The sequence below is a fragment of the Microtus ochrogaster genome, chromosome 8 (assembly GCF_000317375.1).
Source record: "Microtus ochrogaster isolate Prairie Vole_2 chromosome 8, MicOch1.0, whole genome shotgun sequence".
NCBI classification, from domain to species: Eukaryota; Metazoa; Chordata; class Mammalia; order Rodentia; family Cricetidae; genus Microtus; species Microtus ochrogaster.
Window position 1 is genome coordinate 43,215,818 of NC_022015.1, and position 18,458 is coordinate 43,234,275.

An 18,458-nucleotide genomic window follows, 5' to 3' on the forward strand; every position below is an offset into this window, starting at 1 on the left:
CCTTTCTCAGTATGATAATTGCACTGCTGAAGTAAATGTTGCTGAGTGCCTAGTGTCACCTACAGAAGGTCCTTGAGGGACAGCTGGACCCTCTTGGGGAATGTTGACCAGAAGGGTCAAGATGACCACATTCGGTTCCCAATGCCTAGCCAAGACAGTGGCTTCTGGGACTTCAGATCCCAGATTTTCCCTCTCAGTATTTTGCCATAAAGACTCGCAAATCCTGAATTTAGTCCTAGGCTCTTGTCCCTGCCTGGCCTTGGAGCCTGGAGCCTGGGGTCTGGTCTGATCCCAGCTGGATGCAGGCTGTAGTGCCCAGCAGCCATATTTTAGCAGGGTTTTTGCTAAGGAACAAAAAAGTGAGTGTTTCGTGTCTGCTTCTGAGTACTGAAGCACCTCAACAAGCAGGCCTCTGATTTTTTTTTCCGGATTCTTTTTATTATTTTTTTATTATTAATTATTTATTAAAGATTTCTGCCTCTCCCCCGCCACTGCCTCCCATTTCCCTCCCCCTCCCCCGGTCAAGTCCCCCTCTCTCGTCAGCCCAAAGAGCAATCAGGGTTCCCTGCCCTGTGGGAAGTCCAAGGACCACCCACCTCCATCCAGGTCTAGTAAGGTGAGCATCCAAACTGCCTAGGCTCCCACAAAGCCAGTACATGCAGTAGGATCAAAAACCCATTGCCATTGTTCTTGAGTTCTCAGTGGTCCTCATTGTCCGCTATGTTCAGCGAGTCCGGTTTTATCCCATGCTTTTTCAGACCCGGGCCAGCTGGCCTTGGTGAATTCCCGATAGAACATCCCCATTGTCTCAGTGTGTGGGTGCACCCCTCGCGGTCCTGAGTTGAGTGAGGTAAGCCAGACCCAAAAAGAGGAACATGGGATGTTCTCACTCATATTTGGTTTCTAGCCATAAACAAAGGACATTGAGCCTATAATTCGTGATCCTAGAGAAGCTAAATAAGAAGGTGAACCCAAAGAAAAACATATAGGCATCCTCCTGAATATTAACCCTCATCAGGCAATGAAAGGAGACTGAGACAGAGACCCACATTGGAGAACCGGACTGAAATCTCAAGGTCCAAATCAGGAGCAGATGGAGAGAGAGCACAGGCCTCTGATTTTTAAAGAGGCTTCATGCATTTCTTCTGAGGCCATCACTGTATAGGGTACAAAGAACTCTGAAGAGTGTAATTTATTACTAGGCATATCACAACATACATACAAGGTCAAGTTTTCTATTAAAAGTATAAGCTGCTCCTCTGGGCAGATGAACAATTTAGCTGTTTCTTAAACTGTCATCCAGCTGCAGGGGTTTGTGGGAATTCCCACCAGACAAAGTGCAAACCTCACAGAGCAAACAGAGTGAAATGTATGATGCTTTTGTTCTGCATGAGGTGTTGATATGAGGGCATTTCAGTCTACAGGAGTGGAGTGTGCTACTCACATGCAGATATGAAGATATGAGATATGAAGTTCTCTGTGTGCACGGGTGTGTGCATACGCAGGTACACGTGTGGAGGGCAGAGGTAGATTTCCATCATCTTCCTTGATCTCTCTCCACCTTGTTTTCAGAGATGGGATCTCTCACCACTCACAGACCCCAGAGCTTGATGGTTTAGCTCCCTAGCTGGCTAGGAAGCTCTGGGGATCCACACATTTCTGCCTCTCCCAGTGCTGGGTTACAGATGCAGACTGCTGCACTAGCCTTTTACCTGGGTGCTGGGGATCTGAACTCAGGTCCTCACACACACACAGCAGGTATTTTCCCCTGGGCCATCTCTCTAGCCCAAATTTTCCAGTTTTTAACTTTTATTGTTAACGTGACTCATGCCTGGGAAGAGGTAGTATGTGTTCAGCCTTCTGCAAGCGACCCGAGGACCCTGAAACTGGGGCTGCAGAGAAGACAGGTCTGACTACAGAATCCTTACCTCCACTTTCTTTCCCAACATGTCCCTGAAATGTAATCCAGGGGAAACCGATGTGCTTGTTAGATGTGAACACCCCAGAGCAGCGGTCCCCAACAACCTCCACCAACCCAACAGCCACTCCCAGGAGCTGATGACACAGGAAAGGATGAGAATCTGAGGACATGGGAGGCAAGGGTGGAGCATGAGCTCCCTCTCAGCCCTACCTATGCAAGGTGAGTCTCCAACTCTGCCGACCATTTTATTGACAATCCCTCCAGTAGAGGTGGCATAGGCCAAATTTCCTTTGCAGTCCAAGGCAACAGCACCCACGGTTCCCGAGTTTCTGCCAAAAATAAGCACAAAAAGGAAGAGAATAAAGATGAGGAACGGTCCCCAAGTGAGACTGGAACGTAGAATCACTTACATTCAAACATTACATGGTAACATTCTAGGCTCAAGGAACATTTGTTGCTTATTCTACATGCCACCAGCAGGCCAATTTCCACCTGGTACATTAAATCTCTCCTGTAAAGAGTACATCTATCCCAGAACTCAGGAGGTAGAGGCAGGGGAATCTCTGTGAATCTGAGGTCAGCTTGGTATACATAGTGAGTTCCAGGCCAGCTAGTAGACTCTTAACAAAAAAAAAATTATTCATTTTATATGTTTCTTTTACTGTTTTATGTGGCTACCAGAAAAATTTCAATGGCCTAAGTGCTTCTTATTGAGGTGGACACATACACACATTTAACTCTTGGAGAGATGGCACTAATTCATGAGTCCCTTCAGAAGCTTACACTGAAACGCGTGGCGGCAAAGAAGTGGACTGTTGCCCCTGTGAGGGAACATGCTTCGGTGTAAGTATGACACACGCCACTTTGTAGATAACTTTCCACCTGAGTCTGCTGTTTGTATCTTCCCAGATACAAACTTCCTCCAAAGTGTTCATTTCTGATGTCAACAATGGCACAGCCCAGACTTTGCTTCCAGGAGGGGGCAGCATGACAGGCAGAAAAGCTTTTCCTTCCTTGAGGCTGCAGAGTGTGAGTGACAAGGACAGAGGCCATGGGAAGTCATGCTGGGCCAATGCTGAGTGACAAGTGGCCAATGCATTCTGTGATAAACTGTCTGACCTCTCTAAATTGCAAGGTCCAGGGTAAGGGGCCACACATTTATATCTAAGAGCAGTGCTGGCTGGTGTGGATGGACAGCTCGAGGTGTTTTGTTCTTAGTGCTGGGCATTGAGCACAGGGTTTTATGCACACGAGGCAATGCTCTCCCGCTGAACCACACTCTCAGCTCACACACAACTTTTAGAAAGCAATAGGAAGACAGCTTTGAAAATGAACATGAAGCACTGCTTAGCAGCCACATTCCTCTGATTCTAGTCCACAGAGATTAGAGCCTCAGGTCCTAGTGCCTGGGAGGCTGAGGCAGGAGGATTGCAAATTCCAGGCCTGGCATGAGCTACATAGCATGATCCTTTCTGAGAGTAAGTGAGAGAATAATAGTATGTTAGCATCTTCAATTCCATAACCTGGAAAGGCATCAGAGTTATCTCAGAGATTCGCACATTATACATGCCTGGCCTCTCTGTCTTAGACCCGTCAAAACCAATTCTTTAGGAAAGGGGGCATAAATTAATTATAAAATTATAAATTATAACTTAATAGATATAATACATGATCTATTATATATGTAACATATAATATGTATTTGGATAAATGCAGTCTGCCTAGGTTATTTGAAGGTTGGTGTCTGGTAAACTCTAGCAACTTTGCAGTGTTATGAGACTGAACTCTACTCTCCTGTGAGCTCCTGGGTTCTACTGAATTATTTCTAATTTTGGAGCTAGGGCCTCACTCTACAGCTTAGACTGTCTTAAAACCTGTCCTCTTGCCTCTGCCTCCCGATGGCTGGGATCATGTGTGCCATGAAGCCTGGCTGGCAACCTTCTGCTTCACGGTGCCAGAGAAGTGTTAGTCCGACTTCTTACGCGCACAGGAGGAATAAGTGATGGTGAAGTTACGACGAAGGGGAGTTGCCGTCCCTCCACAGAGTTTGGATCACTCAGGGAACACAGGTGAGGGGACACGGCCAAACTCCCCACCTCTTCAGCTCTGGAAGTCTGGGTGGCATCTGGAACTTACTTAGGGCAGTCAGCTTTCTGGGCCCCCTTCTCAAGCTTCTCTTTTTCCAGGTGCTTCTTGCTTCTCTCCGTAATCAGTTTTTCTACAGGAGTCTCCGGAATCCCCATGTCTGCTGCAAATTTCTCTGCACCATGGCCAGTCAGAAAGCAATGAGGTGTCTAAATCAGCGTGGGAAGGGAGAAAGAAGCTTTTTTAAAGTATAAATTATAAAATAATTATAAATATAATTAATTATAAAATAATTAATAACAATTATATATATGTGTGTATGCCTGTTCTATTATGGGGAAATAATAACTATTTTTTAGCATGAAAAGTCCCCAAAGTGAAAGTTGAACTGTATTCTCCCTTTTCTTCTGTGTTGGCAGTCAACCTCAGAGCTTTGGTGAGCTCTAGTTAAATGATCTGTCCCCAGCTGACTTAAGGAAGGCCAGGAGATGACAAAGTCAGCATGCATCACAGTTATTAGTTATCATACAGGACTAACGCAATGGCTGACCTGTGACAGTCCAATGGCACTATGTGTGTTTCCTGTGCGTGTTTGGAACAGCGAGCTCCAGCACTGCTCACAACCTGGCCCGTTCACCCCAGAAGTGCAGCAGGAGCAGCTTCTCAGGAAGCCCTGCATCCATCGCACGTACCTTTTCCATAACAAGCCGTGCAAGCTTAGTGGGATTTGCGATACAGCGCACGGCAGACACTGCTCCTGCAGACAGGTCCCTCCCATCCATGATACTAGCATCCATCTCAACGTCACCTTTTACATTCAGGACAGACCCACAACCTAAACCAAGAAAAAGTTAAAAAGCAAAAGTGAAAATTTATAAAAGACTTAGAAGTTCCATCGACTTACCTCTTTCAACCCACCCTTTGTTCTACTGCTAGAGGAACATGGTGGAAACACATTTGACTTGGTACCTATTGGTTTGGACACAGTTTGTCTCCCACAGGTCTCCAGGACAATAGCATTGAGGTAGCAGAACCTTTAAGAGGTAGGGCCTAATGGAAGATAATTAGGTCATGGGGATCCACCCTCATGCATAGATTAATGCTGGTCTCATATGAAGGAATTTTCTCAATCCAATAAAGACAATCTATAAAACCCTATAGCCTATATCATACTTTATGGTAAGAGCCCAAGTGTCTCTCTCTGTAGCTGGTCACCAATAAGTATGTTTGATCTCTTTATTCATACTGACTCATACCACTGAATGGCCTGGCCAATACATTCTACATTATATAGGAGATACATTGTGGGCTGGTGGGCAGCATATATGTGTAATCTCATGTAACCTTGGCACTCAGGAAACAGACACAAGAGGACTATATGCTAGAAGCCAGCCTGGGTTACACAGTGAGTTTAGGCCAGCTTGAGCTGCCCTGTGAGAGCTTGTCCCCCGAAACAGCCCAAAATATAAAGACTAAAGGATATAAAAACAGAGGGCAGGAGACTAGTTTGGAAAAAAAAGAAGATTAGGAAAAGTTGGAGGGGGAAGAGAAAGGGTAATGAGGGAGTAAATTATTAAAATGTTTAATTACCATATGCTACTAAAAGTTAAAAAACCAACAACCCCAAATTTCAGTTTAAAAGCAATCTAGGGGCAGGCAAGATGACTCATCAGCTGAAAGCATTTTCCATGGAAGCGAGAGGAACCAAGCTCCATTCCTAGAACCCACAGTGGAAGGAGAACTGTCTTCTGGAAATTGTCCATGTGCACCCATTTGCACACTCACACACATGCACACTCTCACACACGCACACTCACACACAGTAATAATGATAACAAAATAAAAGTCGGTTATAAAAGCAACCTAGTCTTTGTTTCTTTTCATAGCAACCAAATAGATTAAGTAAATATAGAAAAATCAGTAGTATTGCATCATAAGCAAATGATACAGAAAACTTCATTAATCTGAGTAACTGATATGAATTAATAAAAAGAATAGTTGACTCAAGAGAAAGAATAAAGATATTGTCCATCTTTTCACAGGGCAGGAAACCCTGACTGCTCTTTGGACTGGAGAGGGAGGGGGAGAGGAGTGGGGGGAGAAGAAGAGGGGTGGGAGAAGGGGGAGGGAAGTGGGAAGCTGGGAGGAGGCTGAAACTTTTTTTTCCTTTTCTCAATAAAATAAAAAAAATGAAAAAAAAAGATATTGTCCATACTGAACAAATGGTACAAAGTAGATAGGGGTAAGCTGGGTGAGGTGGCCTAACAAAAGGTCTAACACCTAATTCACTCGAGTCCCTAAAGAGTAGGAAAAGCCTAGGTCTGAAAAGCATTCAAGGACATGATGATTGAAAATTGTCTACAACTGACAAATGGTCTAAATGTACAAATTCAAGAGGCTGAACAAATCCCCAATACTATTAAATCCGGAGATATTCACAGTAAGATACCATAATCAATATAAAAACATCTTGAGAAGCCAGGGATGGTAGAGTGCTTTGCAAGGCTTCATTCAATCCCACTCACTGGAAAAACAGACTTGATCGTAGCAAGAAAGAAATGACACCTTACTTATAGGGGAAAACCATGGAGAAACCATGGAGAAACCATGGAGGCCAGAAAGAGATACAGCATTTTCTAAGAGCTGAAAGAAAAGAACTACCAAATCAGAATTCCGTGTCTAACAAAGCGCCCATCCTTTGTGCTTATGAAACCAGGACTGTACTGGTCTATAACAAGATACTCTAGACTAGGCTGCTTACACAACAGAAAGTTAATTCTCAATCTGCAGGCTGGGAAGCACACGGTCAAAGTGCCTGAAAGATTGACCCTTTCTGAGGTTGGTTTATAGGTAATCACCAACTCACTGCATTCTGGTGCTCTCTCCTGGTGCCACAGGGAGGGTGAACGCTAGTCAGTTAATAAAGATCATCATCTGTGTTCGTAGGAGCGCTGGTGTTGTGTATCATGGTACAGCCGTGGAGGCCAAGGGAACCACCTTCCATCTTGTTTTAGACAGGATTGAGTGTTCACCGCTGTACACACCAGGCTGTTTGGCATATGAGCAGCTGCCGATTCTCCTGTCTTCACCTCCCGTGGTGCTGTAGGAGTGCTAGGATTACAGAAGTGGTCTACTGTGGACTTGTGTGAGTTCTGGGGATCCAAATTTAGGTTCTCACAATTGAGCACCTTATCTGGGGAGCTATCCCCAGTTGTTTTCCTTTGTTTTTAAAATTTATTTATTTTATATGTGTGGGTGTTTTGCTGCATGTATGTCGGTGTACCATGTAATATAGATGGAGGAAAACAGGCTGGTGCCAGTGGACCTAACCTGGAAGGGTGGCTATAAGAGGTCTTGGAGCAGAGAGGCAACAAAAGAGGAGGAATCCTGCAAAACCAAGAGAGAGAGAGAAGAACCAGCTGCAGAGAGAGTGAAAATTTGGGCAAATGCAGTGAACTTGCCTTCTCCTCCATGGTTTCTTGGTTTATGTTGTTGGTTGTTGCAAAAAGTAACAAGATACTGAAACTGTTCTCAATGTATACAAAAAGAAAACTGAAAACAACTGGAAGTTGAAACTTAACTTAGCAGCAGCTGAGCACAGGGGTAAGGTCCCTGCATTTTGCCTCCATTGGTAAGATGTGTATATTATTAGACAGTTGATACATATATCAATATCAGTCTCCAGAGCAAACTCTTAAAATGATATGCAAAGATATATATATTCATTACTATTGATAAAGCAAAATAAATTTCTAAAATCGATGTTCAAATAACTTAGAGGAAGAAAGAACAAAAAGAAAAATGAGGGTAAATAGACCCCAAAACATAATAGCGGATGTAAGCCCTTAACCTATTAGCAGTTGTATAATGTGCAAATTTTCTAAATGGACTCATTGAAAGGCAGTGCGGTTACAACTTATCTTTGGCCCACCCGAGAGATAAAATTTTACAAACCAAACTAATGTATGTGATGTGGGAATGATTTTTTATTAATAAAGAAACTGCCTAGGCAGTTTGTATGTAATAAAAGATTTATTACATGTATGTAATAAAAGATTTCTGTCTAGAATATACAAGTAACTTATGACACCTTATAATAGGGGGAAACACTTTTAGCAGACACACAGGCAGTCTGCTCCTTGATCAGAAGCTGGTAAATATGTTCCCTGGATTTTACTAGCTGCTCTGGCAGGCACATGGGATACTGTGTGGAGACCAGGTCCTGAATTTGTAGGACTGAACCAGTCTGAGCCCTCAAGTCACTGGCCTGTCCCATCAGCTGATCACATACCCCCAGATGTCATTACATATTCCTGTACACTGATGTGGCGGCTCTCAAGACCAGCTGGACATCATACTGATACTCCATGTGACCTTGGCATCATTATAATCTTCTAATGATAAAACACATAGGTGCCAGAGCAGATCCGACCACATCTAAATTAGGTAGACAAGAAGCGGCAGCCTGGCCACTGAAGATCTCCCTTCCTTGTGACAGTATGCATTATACCACCCCCAGTGCCCAGCCCAGCCCACCAGGACTTTTGCTCAGGAAGGACCATGCCTCTAGAGTGTGAAATCCCCTTCTTCACTCATTGGTCACTTAACACCCCACCCCAACACACAGTTGTCTATTTGAATGTGGTAGCAAGCAGGAAAGCTGCAGACACAGTGGCAGAATTTCAGTTCAGCCATGGTAGATATGTGCTAAATGTCAGAGACCAGGCCTTGTACCACATTCCCTCTGTGTGGCTGGGATCTGCTTTTGTTTCGTTTTGAGACAGGGTCTCTTTACAAAGTCCTGGCTGTCCTGGAACTTACTATGTAGACTAGGTTGGCCTTGAATTCACAGAGATACACTTGCCTCTGCCTCCTGTATGCTGGGACTAAATGTGCGTGCCACCATGTCTGGCTTGGCTGATCATTATTATTCTTCATTATTTACTTTATAACAAATGAGCAAATGCAAGTAATAACTTCTCTGAATTTTTAAGTCATCATAGAAAATGACTGAACCTGAGCAGGGCAATGTAGGAAGCCCAGTTTGTAGCCACAATAGGTAAATGTTGTGGAATAATCTTTTTGTACACTGTGAAGAACTGTCACTCTGATTGGTTTAATGAAAAAATGAAAGCTCAATAGCTAGGAAAGATTTCCAGAGGACACTGAGAAGAAAGACGAGTTGCTAGGAAATGCTAGAGGATGCACGCAGGCAGTATGGGCAATACAAAGTATAGGTAGCCAAGCAACATAAGAGAACGAAGATCAAAAGATATGGGTTAATTTAAATTATAAGAGCAAGTGAGAAACAAGCCTAAGTTATCGGTCAATCTTTTATAATTAATAAGTCTTCAAGTCACTATTAGGGAGTTGACCATCTTCTGTAGGAATTCCTATAGCCAATAGCCTTTAAGATACCAGCACACTTGAACATGGCCTCTTATACTATAAATTCTGATGTAAAGCATGCGCTTGCTCTTTCTCTCCCGGCTTCTGGACTCAGTTTCTGTTCCCTGTTTGTGTAGAGGACTGTGATCTGTGAGTCTACCCCTGAAAAAATAAAATCCTTTGTTATACGCAATTCTGAGCTAATGTGGGATTATTTTGTAACTTTCATCTTCATCTGGCAGCCATGTGAATCCCAACTCCACACCTACGGATATAGGCCAAAAAAGACCCAAAAGGTCCATGACCCAGGCCTCCCACCTGTGCCCGCCTGGCTAGCTTTCACCTTCTAAGTGGCTTTGCCAAACCTCATCACAGTCACAGCAGAGCTACCATGTGGCTTTTGCATGCTTTCCCCTCGCTTGCCATTTTTCTTGCTGCAAGGCTTATGTGATTTTCCTTATACATCCATTTATTTGATTTTGGGAATTAGTTCTGTTTTTCATATTATATCACTAAGAAAATGGTTTGATAACAGAGCCAAGAATGAGGCACTTTTAGAAATAATACAGTCTTTACAAACTAATAATGAACAACTAGTTGAAAAAAATAATACTATTGAAAAGGTTAACATTAATTTGACAGACAAAATTCAAGCAATGTTAAAGGCTGCTGAGACATTATCTGAAAGAATTTGTGCTGTTGAATTTAACCATCGGAATCTGTTGAAAAGTTATGATAGGTTAATGGTAAGGTATCTCTTCAGGAAGGCAATATGCATGCCATCAAAATTATGTCCAAGGATGAGATGTTATTGTTATTGGACAAATTTTATTCCTTGGAATTATCAATGAGGGCATTAGAACAGAACACTGGACAGGAGATTTAGACTTTACAAAAGGCAGTGGTAAAGAGATTTGAAAATTGAAGAAATTATTAAAACTGATGAGCAGGGAGAAAAGGTACAAGAACAGGATTTAGCCTCATCAGTACGTGCCAGAGTCCTGGATGACTTACCCAGAGTTTTAGCTGCCTATCTGATAATATCTTCTGAGAAGCCATTTGGCACAAAATACCCTAAGGTAGTCAAAGAATATAATGGCAACCTATAGGTATGAGCAATCTAAAAGAAATTAAGCAAGCAATAGTATCCTATGGCCTGTATTCACCATTTAATAGGGAAATGGTGAAAAAGTGGGCTTCAAGCAATAAGGCTACTCCACACAATTGGCTTCAGGCTTCAGTTAATCTCAGCAGTCCTAGAAAATGAACTCCAGCTGCTATGGAAATATTATTGTCAAGAAGAGGTAAACATTTTAGAACAACAGGGAAAAGTAAAAGGATTTGAGACTTCCCAAGATCAAATTCTTGGTGAGGGTCATTACTCCGATCCTCAGGACCAGGCTGTCTACGAAAAACACACCTTGTCCCTATGCAGCACAGTAGCTTTAAATGCTTGGGACAGGATTCAGGAACTAGGAAAGAGGGTTGAGTCATATTTTAGGGTTAAACAGGGCCAGAGAGAACCCTTTAGTGACTTTTTACAAAGATTAACAAAGGCTGCACAAGTAGGAGTAGCAGACCAAGAAGCTAGTTGTATACTAATTGAATCTCTGGCTTTTGAAAATACCAACTTAAAATGCAAAAAGATACTTGGGCCTTTAAAGGTTAGATCAGCAGTAATGGATGAATGGATCCTGAATACAATGAACGTTGAGACATTTGACTATAATACTGAGGTTTGTATAGGAGAAGCAATTTCCAAAGGTATGAGGAGACATCAAAATGCCAAATGTTTTGATTGTGGTAGAATAGGACATCTGAAAAGAGATTGTAGACAAGGAATTCCTAGGAATAAAGTCTCCTCCGGAAATGGCAAAAATAGGCAGTCTCAGCCTTCTGGAATATGTAGGAGGTGTGGCAAGGTTGACATTGGACCAATGGCTGTAGAGCGACAAAAGACAGACAAGGCAACCCAATACCATCAGGAAACTTCTTGGGGAGCCTGCACAAATAAAGACAGACAACGGTCCAGCGTATGTGTCTAAGAAAGTGAAAGTTTTTTTTGCTTATTATAGTATAAAACATATTACAGGTATACCAAACAATCCTACAAGTCAGGCAGTTATGAAAAGATCAGATAAAACTATAAAGAACATGTTAAATAAACAGAAAGGATAGAAAATACCTCCAGAAATAGATTACATAATGCTTTATTAACATTGAATTTTCTTAATGCTAGTGAGAAAGGAACAATGGCAGCAGAGAGACATTGGATAATAGAAAAGACTTTTGAATTAAATCAGCTGGTGTATGTATTTCAAGGATGTGTTGACCTCAGAATGGAAACCAGGAGATGTGTTACATTGGGGAAGGGGTTTTGCTCTTGTTTCCACAGGAGAAGGCAAGCTACGATAACATCAAAATTAATAAATATTGCTCATCCACAGAGGTGACAATCACACAGGTGGTGAGGAAACCTCAAAGGGGTTGGGGCAGGGTTATGTTCTTGTCTTTCCAGGAAAATACACATCTTTAAAAAGTCACGAGACCTTGGACATTTGGATGCCTAAAGAGGAAAATGACTTATGAGGACAGGTCATTTGCAAGGAAAATTTCATATATACATTCTCTGTTAAATATTTAATACCCAGTAGAAATATAACTCACTTAAAAATCAAAGCTGGCTTTGGAGTTGGACAATGGCTATCCTTCTCTAAATCCAAGCATGTTGTTAAAAGAAAAATTCATAGTTTCTGTCTCATGTCAGGAGTCATCTGATATGAGACAGAAAGAAGAAAGATCTTAAAATATTTTTACTTTTCTCCATACTATATCATATCTTTTGGTGAATATATATATATGAATAATGTTTAAGTTTTCCACAATGAACAGTAGATTTTCCTGCAGAAATCTTTGAAGTTTCCAGGAAGAAGATGGGGCTCCACAACAATGACTTCACCTAGTTGATATGACATCATGATGCTGATAGTGCTACTTTAAGACTGGTTTTGGGTACCAGCTGAAGATGGTTTTAACTTGGTTATCTGAAATAGTGTCTTTTTGCAACGTTCTGACCAAAACTCCAAATAGGAACCTCAGAAAAAACCCTATCAACTATTTGGGGACTATTTGCAGTTATACCAAACAGTAATCTTGAAACTTAATTATCATTTTACTTTTACAGAATCCCATAGAAAGAACATTAACCCCATGACAACTGGAAATAATTCTAGAAGACAACATCTCCTCTTCCAACAAAGTTTGTCCTCAGAGTTAGGGACATCAATTAGGGGTTGATTATAACTGGTATAGGGTTTGGGGTTGGGGTAGAAATTATGTAGGCTCAGGGATCCCTTTGGAAAAAAAGAGATATTGGATGGGATAATAGGTAGATTAGTGTGAGCTTATTCACACTAATAGTGAAGTAATACATAGTGAGTAATAGTGAACACTTGTGACCTATTATTTATAGGCAATTTACATTGGTATAGATTCTTGTATATTGAAACAAGTTCAAATTATATTTGTTATATTGAATATATTCCTATTTCTGTTTACAATATTTGCACATCTATGCAAAGTTATTTTGTCAGACTGTATGCATACATGTTTCTACCTCTGTTTCAACATTTTGTATATTGATACAATTTTAGGATATATTTATCATATTGCATTATACATTTCTACCTCTGATCAAGATACTTGTATGCTGTTTACATTTTGAGGTCATTGTCCTCAACTGCCGCACAGTTGTTTAAAGATTGTTTAATATTCTAATATGAAGTCTTAGTCTTTAAGTTATACAGGTATTAAGTATTATAGGTTAATAGTCATCCATACTTGTCATACTTATAGTTAGACTAATCAGGTTCTTTAGATACATAGAGATTGAATTATGCATAAATAGGCAATCTTCAACCACTTCAAAGAGCTGTAGAACATGGCATTTAAATAACTTAGGGTTCTGTTGATGTGAGACACGATTGCTCCTGGTAGCACCGATCTATTCCTGAGAGAATGTTGAGCACCAAAGACATTGTACCTGGAGCTTGTTTCTTCTTGGCAAAATTGGCCTTTGGGCAAGGAACCATCCATGCCTCGACCACTGACAAAATGCATGATGTCTGAACAGGACAAGCAGGATACAAGAAAAAAGACTGCCAAAACTTGCCAAGACAGGGTAAGACAATTCTGAAAATTTTCCTGCCTCGGAAAATGGTCTGTTAGTTACTCTAGGCCTTAGCCAAAGTTGGTGCCTCAACATTGCAAATGAGACTTTGGGTGACTGCCCAGGTAGCAGTTGTCTCTGTCACATCTACTGCACATTTTGGAAGCTGTTTGGTTGCACTTCCTGCTTACTCAAGTAATACTATATCCCTTCCCAGGCCTTTGATGGGATTGAAGATTAGATAGTCATAGTTACTTTCCTCTTATGATTTAGCCAAGCCATTTCCTATACAAGACTTAGACTCCTTAGGATAGAATGATTATTGAAACATTTAGCATATGTTCCTTGCTTAATATTGTTTATGCTGGTTGTAATTCTAATTTTTATACTTGATATTTGTTCTTATTATATATAGTTTTGTATTAGGCTTAGAACTCTTTTATTTAAACAAAAGGGGAGGTGCTGTAGGAATTCCTTCAGCAGTAGTCTTTAAGATACCAGCCTACTTGTGCGTGGCCTATTATACTATAAATGCCAATGTAAAGTGTATGCTTGCTCGTTCTCTCTTGGCTTCTGGATTTGGTTCTTATTCCCTGTTTGTGCAGAGGACTGATATCTGTGAATCTACTCCTAAATAAATAACCCTTTATTATATGTAATTATGAGCTAGTGTGGATTATTTTGTAACTTCCATCTTTAACTATTCTGATGAAGAAACCTGACTACAGGTAAAAGTGTAACTAACTGGGGACTCAATGTCTGTGATTGGTGTTTGATGCAGGAGGCAGGATTGTGCTGAGCCTATACTAACTCCAGGCAGAGCTGTGGTTCTCAACCTTCCCAATGCAGTGACCCTTTAATACAGTTCCTTATGTTGCAGTTACCCCCTCAACCATAAAATTATTTTGTTACTACTTTATAACTGTAATTTTGCTACTGTTATGAATCGTAAATATCTGATATGTGACTCCTCTAAGGGTCATGATCCATCACTGAAGTAGAAAAAAATAGTTGATAGAATCCAGAGTTTTAGAGAATTGGTGGTACTAAAAACCCTGCTTCAGGCTGGAGAGATGACTCTGTGGTTAAGAGCACTGGCTGCTCTCCCAAAGGACCCAGGTTCATTTTCTAGCATCCACATGGTGGCTCACAACTGTCTGTAAACTCCATTTCCAGGTGGTCCAGCACCTTCTTCTCACTTCTGAGGGCACCAGGCATGCATGAGACACACAAATATGCAGGCAAACACTCGTAAAGTACAAATAAAAAACCACAACAAAACAAACAACCCCCCCCAAATAAAACAAACACCAAAACAAAACCCTGCTAAATGTTAAAGGGCCAGAGTGTTCTATGAATGTGGAAAAGGAAACACCGTTTGGTTTTCCTACATATTTTTCCAATGATTTATACAGAACATTGAAACTTGATACATACTTTAGCACACAAAATTTTATTCATAACCAAATATATTTAAAAATTTTAGACAAGAACCAAAAAGAAAAAATTTAGGTAATATTCTTTAAGCTATGATAGGAAATACATGCTTTGTTACAACAACAAAAATGGATAAGTTGTGCTTCTACAAAATAAAGACCATGCACTCGACGCAGGGCTCTTTCTGGAGAAGGTCCTCCCGCACCAAGGGGAATGGAAGAGGAGGTGACTCTGGTGGGCTGATGCCAGCACGGGCTTAGGTGCAGTCCTATTTTCATTTTAAACTCTAGAAACCACAAGGTGGGGCTGGCAAGCAAACCCGGATTTTACCAAGGCATCGTGGCAGCCTGCAGGTTGTTAAGGGCAAGGGCCATTGTTTGAGCTAACTCTCCAGGTCATTCTGCTCCAGTTAACAGCAGAGTCGTCAGGCTTGACAAACAGGCAGTACAGGCAGTGCTTTAAGTGATTCACTAAACAAATCAAGAAGCCACTATCTCATAACAGTCATTTCTACCTTATTCTACTCTACACTCTTTGAAAGACATGCACAAAAGACAGAAGAGACAAAGTCAGAGTGAGGGAGGAACATCTGCTGATCACATTCATATGTCTGATAAGAGATTTATAGCTCAAATATAAAAAGAATCCCGAGAACTCTTCAGGAAGAAAATAACCCAATAAAAACATACAGAGGGCTTGAATGAATAGATACTTCACATACAAAAAAACGTTTAACATTTACCATTTTAGGGTATGCAAATGAGCACTACAACACATATTTACTTTGACTGTCAGGCTGGCTAAAGTTAAAATAAAAAATAAAAAAAAACCCAACAGTCCACCGGAGTGTTTGTGTGCTCCTGGAAACAGAAGAAGACATTAACAACCACAATGTTTGCAAGTTCCTGATAAAGCTATGCACACTCTTGTCAAATGAGACCACAGCCTCTCTTGAATGGCCAAGAAGTAAAACTTGAGTTCATGTGCAAATGCTCTCTTTGTGTTTACAGTGATTTAATTTAAGGTACCTCCAGGTGGACCATGTTCAGCTGGCAAACAGCTATACAAGTGGTGGTATATTTACTGGGGTAGGGGTAGGGTCCAATCTTTTGATACTATAATACAATATTCTTATTTCCGAAGTTCACACTCAAGAGCCACATAACTTGAGTTAATAAAAATGTAGAAATTCAGGTTTTAAGTAAGTTAATGGTTCTGTATTGGGCTCTCCTTGGCTGTGATGCACTTACTAGATATCGGAATGCTGTTAGCTATAAAAGGACGACATCATGGATCCCTGTGGCTCTGGAGATCATTAACACATCATGGTAAGTGGAACTCAGATGCAACAACTTACCATGTCACAAGATTTCATTGTGACACTGTGGCAAAAACCACAGGCGCAGGAAATAGTTGCTAGCAGGGTATATGGCTGCATGAAGTACAGACTCCAAGGGATGTGGACAATGGGACTTTCTGTATCTTCATTGTGGCAGTGGTTAGCATACTATCTGTGGCAGGCAGAACTATCCCTTAGGAAAGGAGATTTTGTTGCATGTAAATACATGAGATTAAAACATTAAAACTGTAAGGCACTCTGATAGTGACTTCTGAACTTGGTGACACTTCACAATCACTTGGAGGTTTCAAAATAAGGGCAAGAAAATCAATTTCTAGCCTCTATTCCTAAACAGTTTCTTCTAAAAATTTTAGGTGCATTTGGTTATAAATAAAATTTTGTGTGCTTCAAAGTGTGTATCAAGTTTCAATGTTCTAGCCACCTAATATGCAGCAGGATTTTGCTTTGTTTTCTGTTCTGTTGTGTTTTTGTTAAATTTATATTTTATGTGTATGAGTGTTTGCCTGCATGTATATTTGTATGTCTCAAGCATGCCTGGTCTTTCTTGCAAGTAGACACAGCTTAGAATGACCCTCACAGGCATGGCTGTGGCCCACCCTGCTGGCACACTGACTGACAAGCAGCTATAAATTCTGTCTCCAGAAACTTCTGTGAAAGTGTACTGTAATGTCTCAATCTATAGATAGGCGGATTGACCTATGGCATTTTTCATTAAGAGTCAGAGCATCCAACAGAGTCAAGGCACAGAGCAAACACTCCGTACATACTTGGTGACTAACTGATGATTAATTGGTTATGCTATCCCGAAATTTTTTCCCATGACAGATGGTGTATGAGTGGTGTAGTTCTAAGAAGTATTTTAATCTTAAGATCTTAGATTTTCTATTTTAAGACAAAAGAAATAAATGTCTTCCCAGTAAGCTAATCTTTCTGGGTCTGAAGGGTTCTGAGAGATGAACAAAATATTTTGGCTTACATCACAGCACTACGGTGCCGACTGCGTGAGTTAATCTGAATTACTATTATTTTTTTTTCGAGACAGGGTTTCTCTGTGGTTTTGGAGCCTGTCCTGGAACTAGCTCTGTAGACTAGGCTGGTCTCGAATTAATCTGAATTTTTTAGAACACACTTCTACCTGGGATGTGCAGAGACACTAACTGTGATGATTATTACTCTAGAACATGGCCAAACACAAAATAATTCATTCTGATTGCATTTATATGAGTTTTTAGGAAACAAAGAGCTACTTTACTCTGACAAAAGTAGGTCAACAGGCTGAAGCTGGCGACAAAGAGGGGAGAGACTCCAAGGGGGCAGGAAAGAGCTCTGGGATGTCCTACATCCTCAGCACTTCACTTCTGACAGAGATGTGTGAGCTCCCTCCCCACTCAGTGCTCTGGCAGACACTGACGACCTGACACCAGCCACTTGAAGAGCCTGACCCCACAGGTTAGGGGTTTAGTCCCCCAAGATTCCTTCCTTCCTTCAGATGCTGATTCTAAGCAGTAGATTAATCCGCAACTTCTGCCAGATGACTGTGAGCCTTAATTTTCTAGAGCAGTTCACAGGACTCAGTCAGACATATTACCAGCATGGCATATAAAGGAGCAGTCAAGAAGCAAGATGAAGACACACACATACACTGGGTCAGGAAGGGTGCTAGGTGCTAGGCCTACTTTAGCTGTGAAGTTGGGTCTGGAGGAGTACCAGATGCAGGGTTTACTTTTGGTGTGGAGTTGGGACTGGCACGTGGCCATACTCACCAACTTGGAAGTTCTCCCAACTCCCAAATTCAGGGATGCTTTTTGGATTGCTTTGGAGGGGGCCCTTTTCTCTTTCCCAGAGGATAAAGGGGGCTGCAAACCCCAAGCTTCCACTTATGGCTTAGTCTGTAAAAAAAAAAAAAACCCTCTCCACCTAGAGACATATCCAAAGTCAATTTACTAGTTAAAAAGATAATTAGGGACTTTATTATTTATTAGGAACCAGATATTATAATAAAGAACTCTCCCAGAATCAGTCTCAGGATTTCTGAGCCTAAAAGGGGAAGGTAGAGAACACACACACACACACACACACACACACACACACACACACAC

General features: G+C 41.2%; 1 protein-coding gene across 1 annotated transcript in view; it reads right to left on the reverse strand.

Moving 5' to 3' along the window:
• Nucleotides 1–18,458, reverse strand: part of Asrgl1 (asparaginase like 1) — a 23,068-nt gene that overhangs the window by 3,374 nt on the left and 1,236 nt on the right. Inside the window, exons 3-5 of the mRNA XM_005351927.2 lie at nt 4,699–4,841; nt 4,058–4,215; nt 2,132–2,250 (exon numbers count right to left, since the gene is read on the reverse strand). Coding sequence (XP_005351984.1) covers nt 2,132–2,250; nt 4,058–4,215; nt 4,699–4,841 — 420 coding nt within the window. The remainder of the gene's footprint in view (nt 1–2,131; nt 2,251–4,057; nt 4,216–4,698; nt 4,842–18,458) is intronic.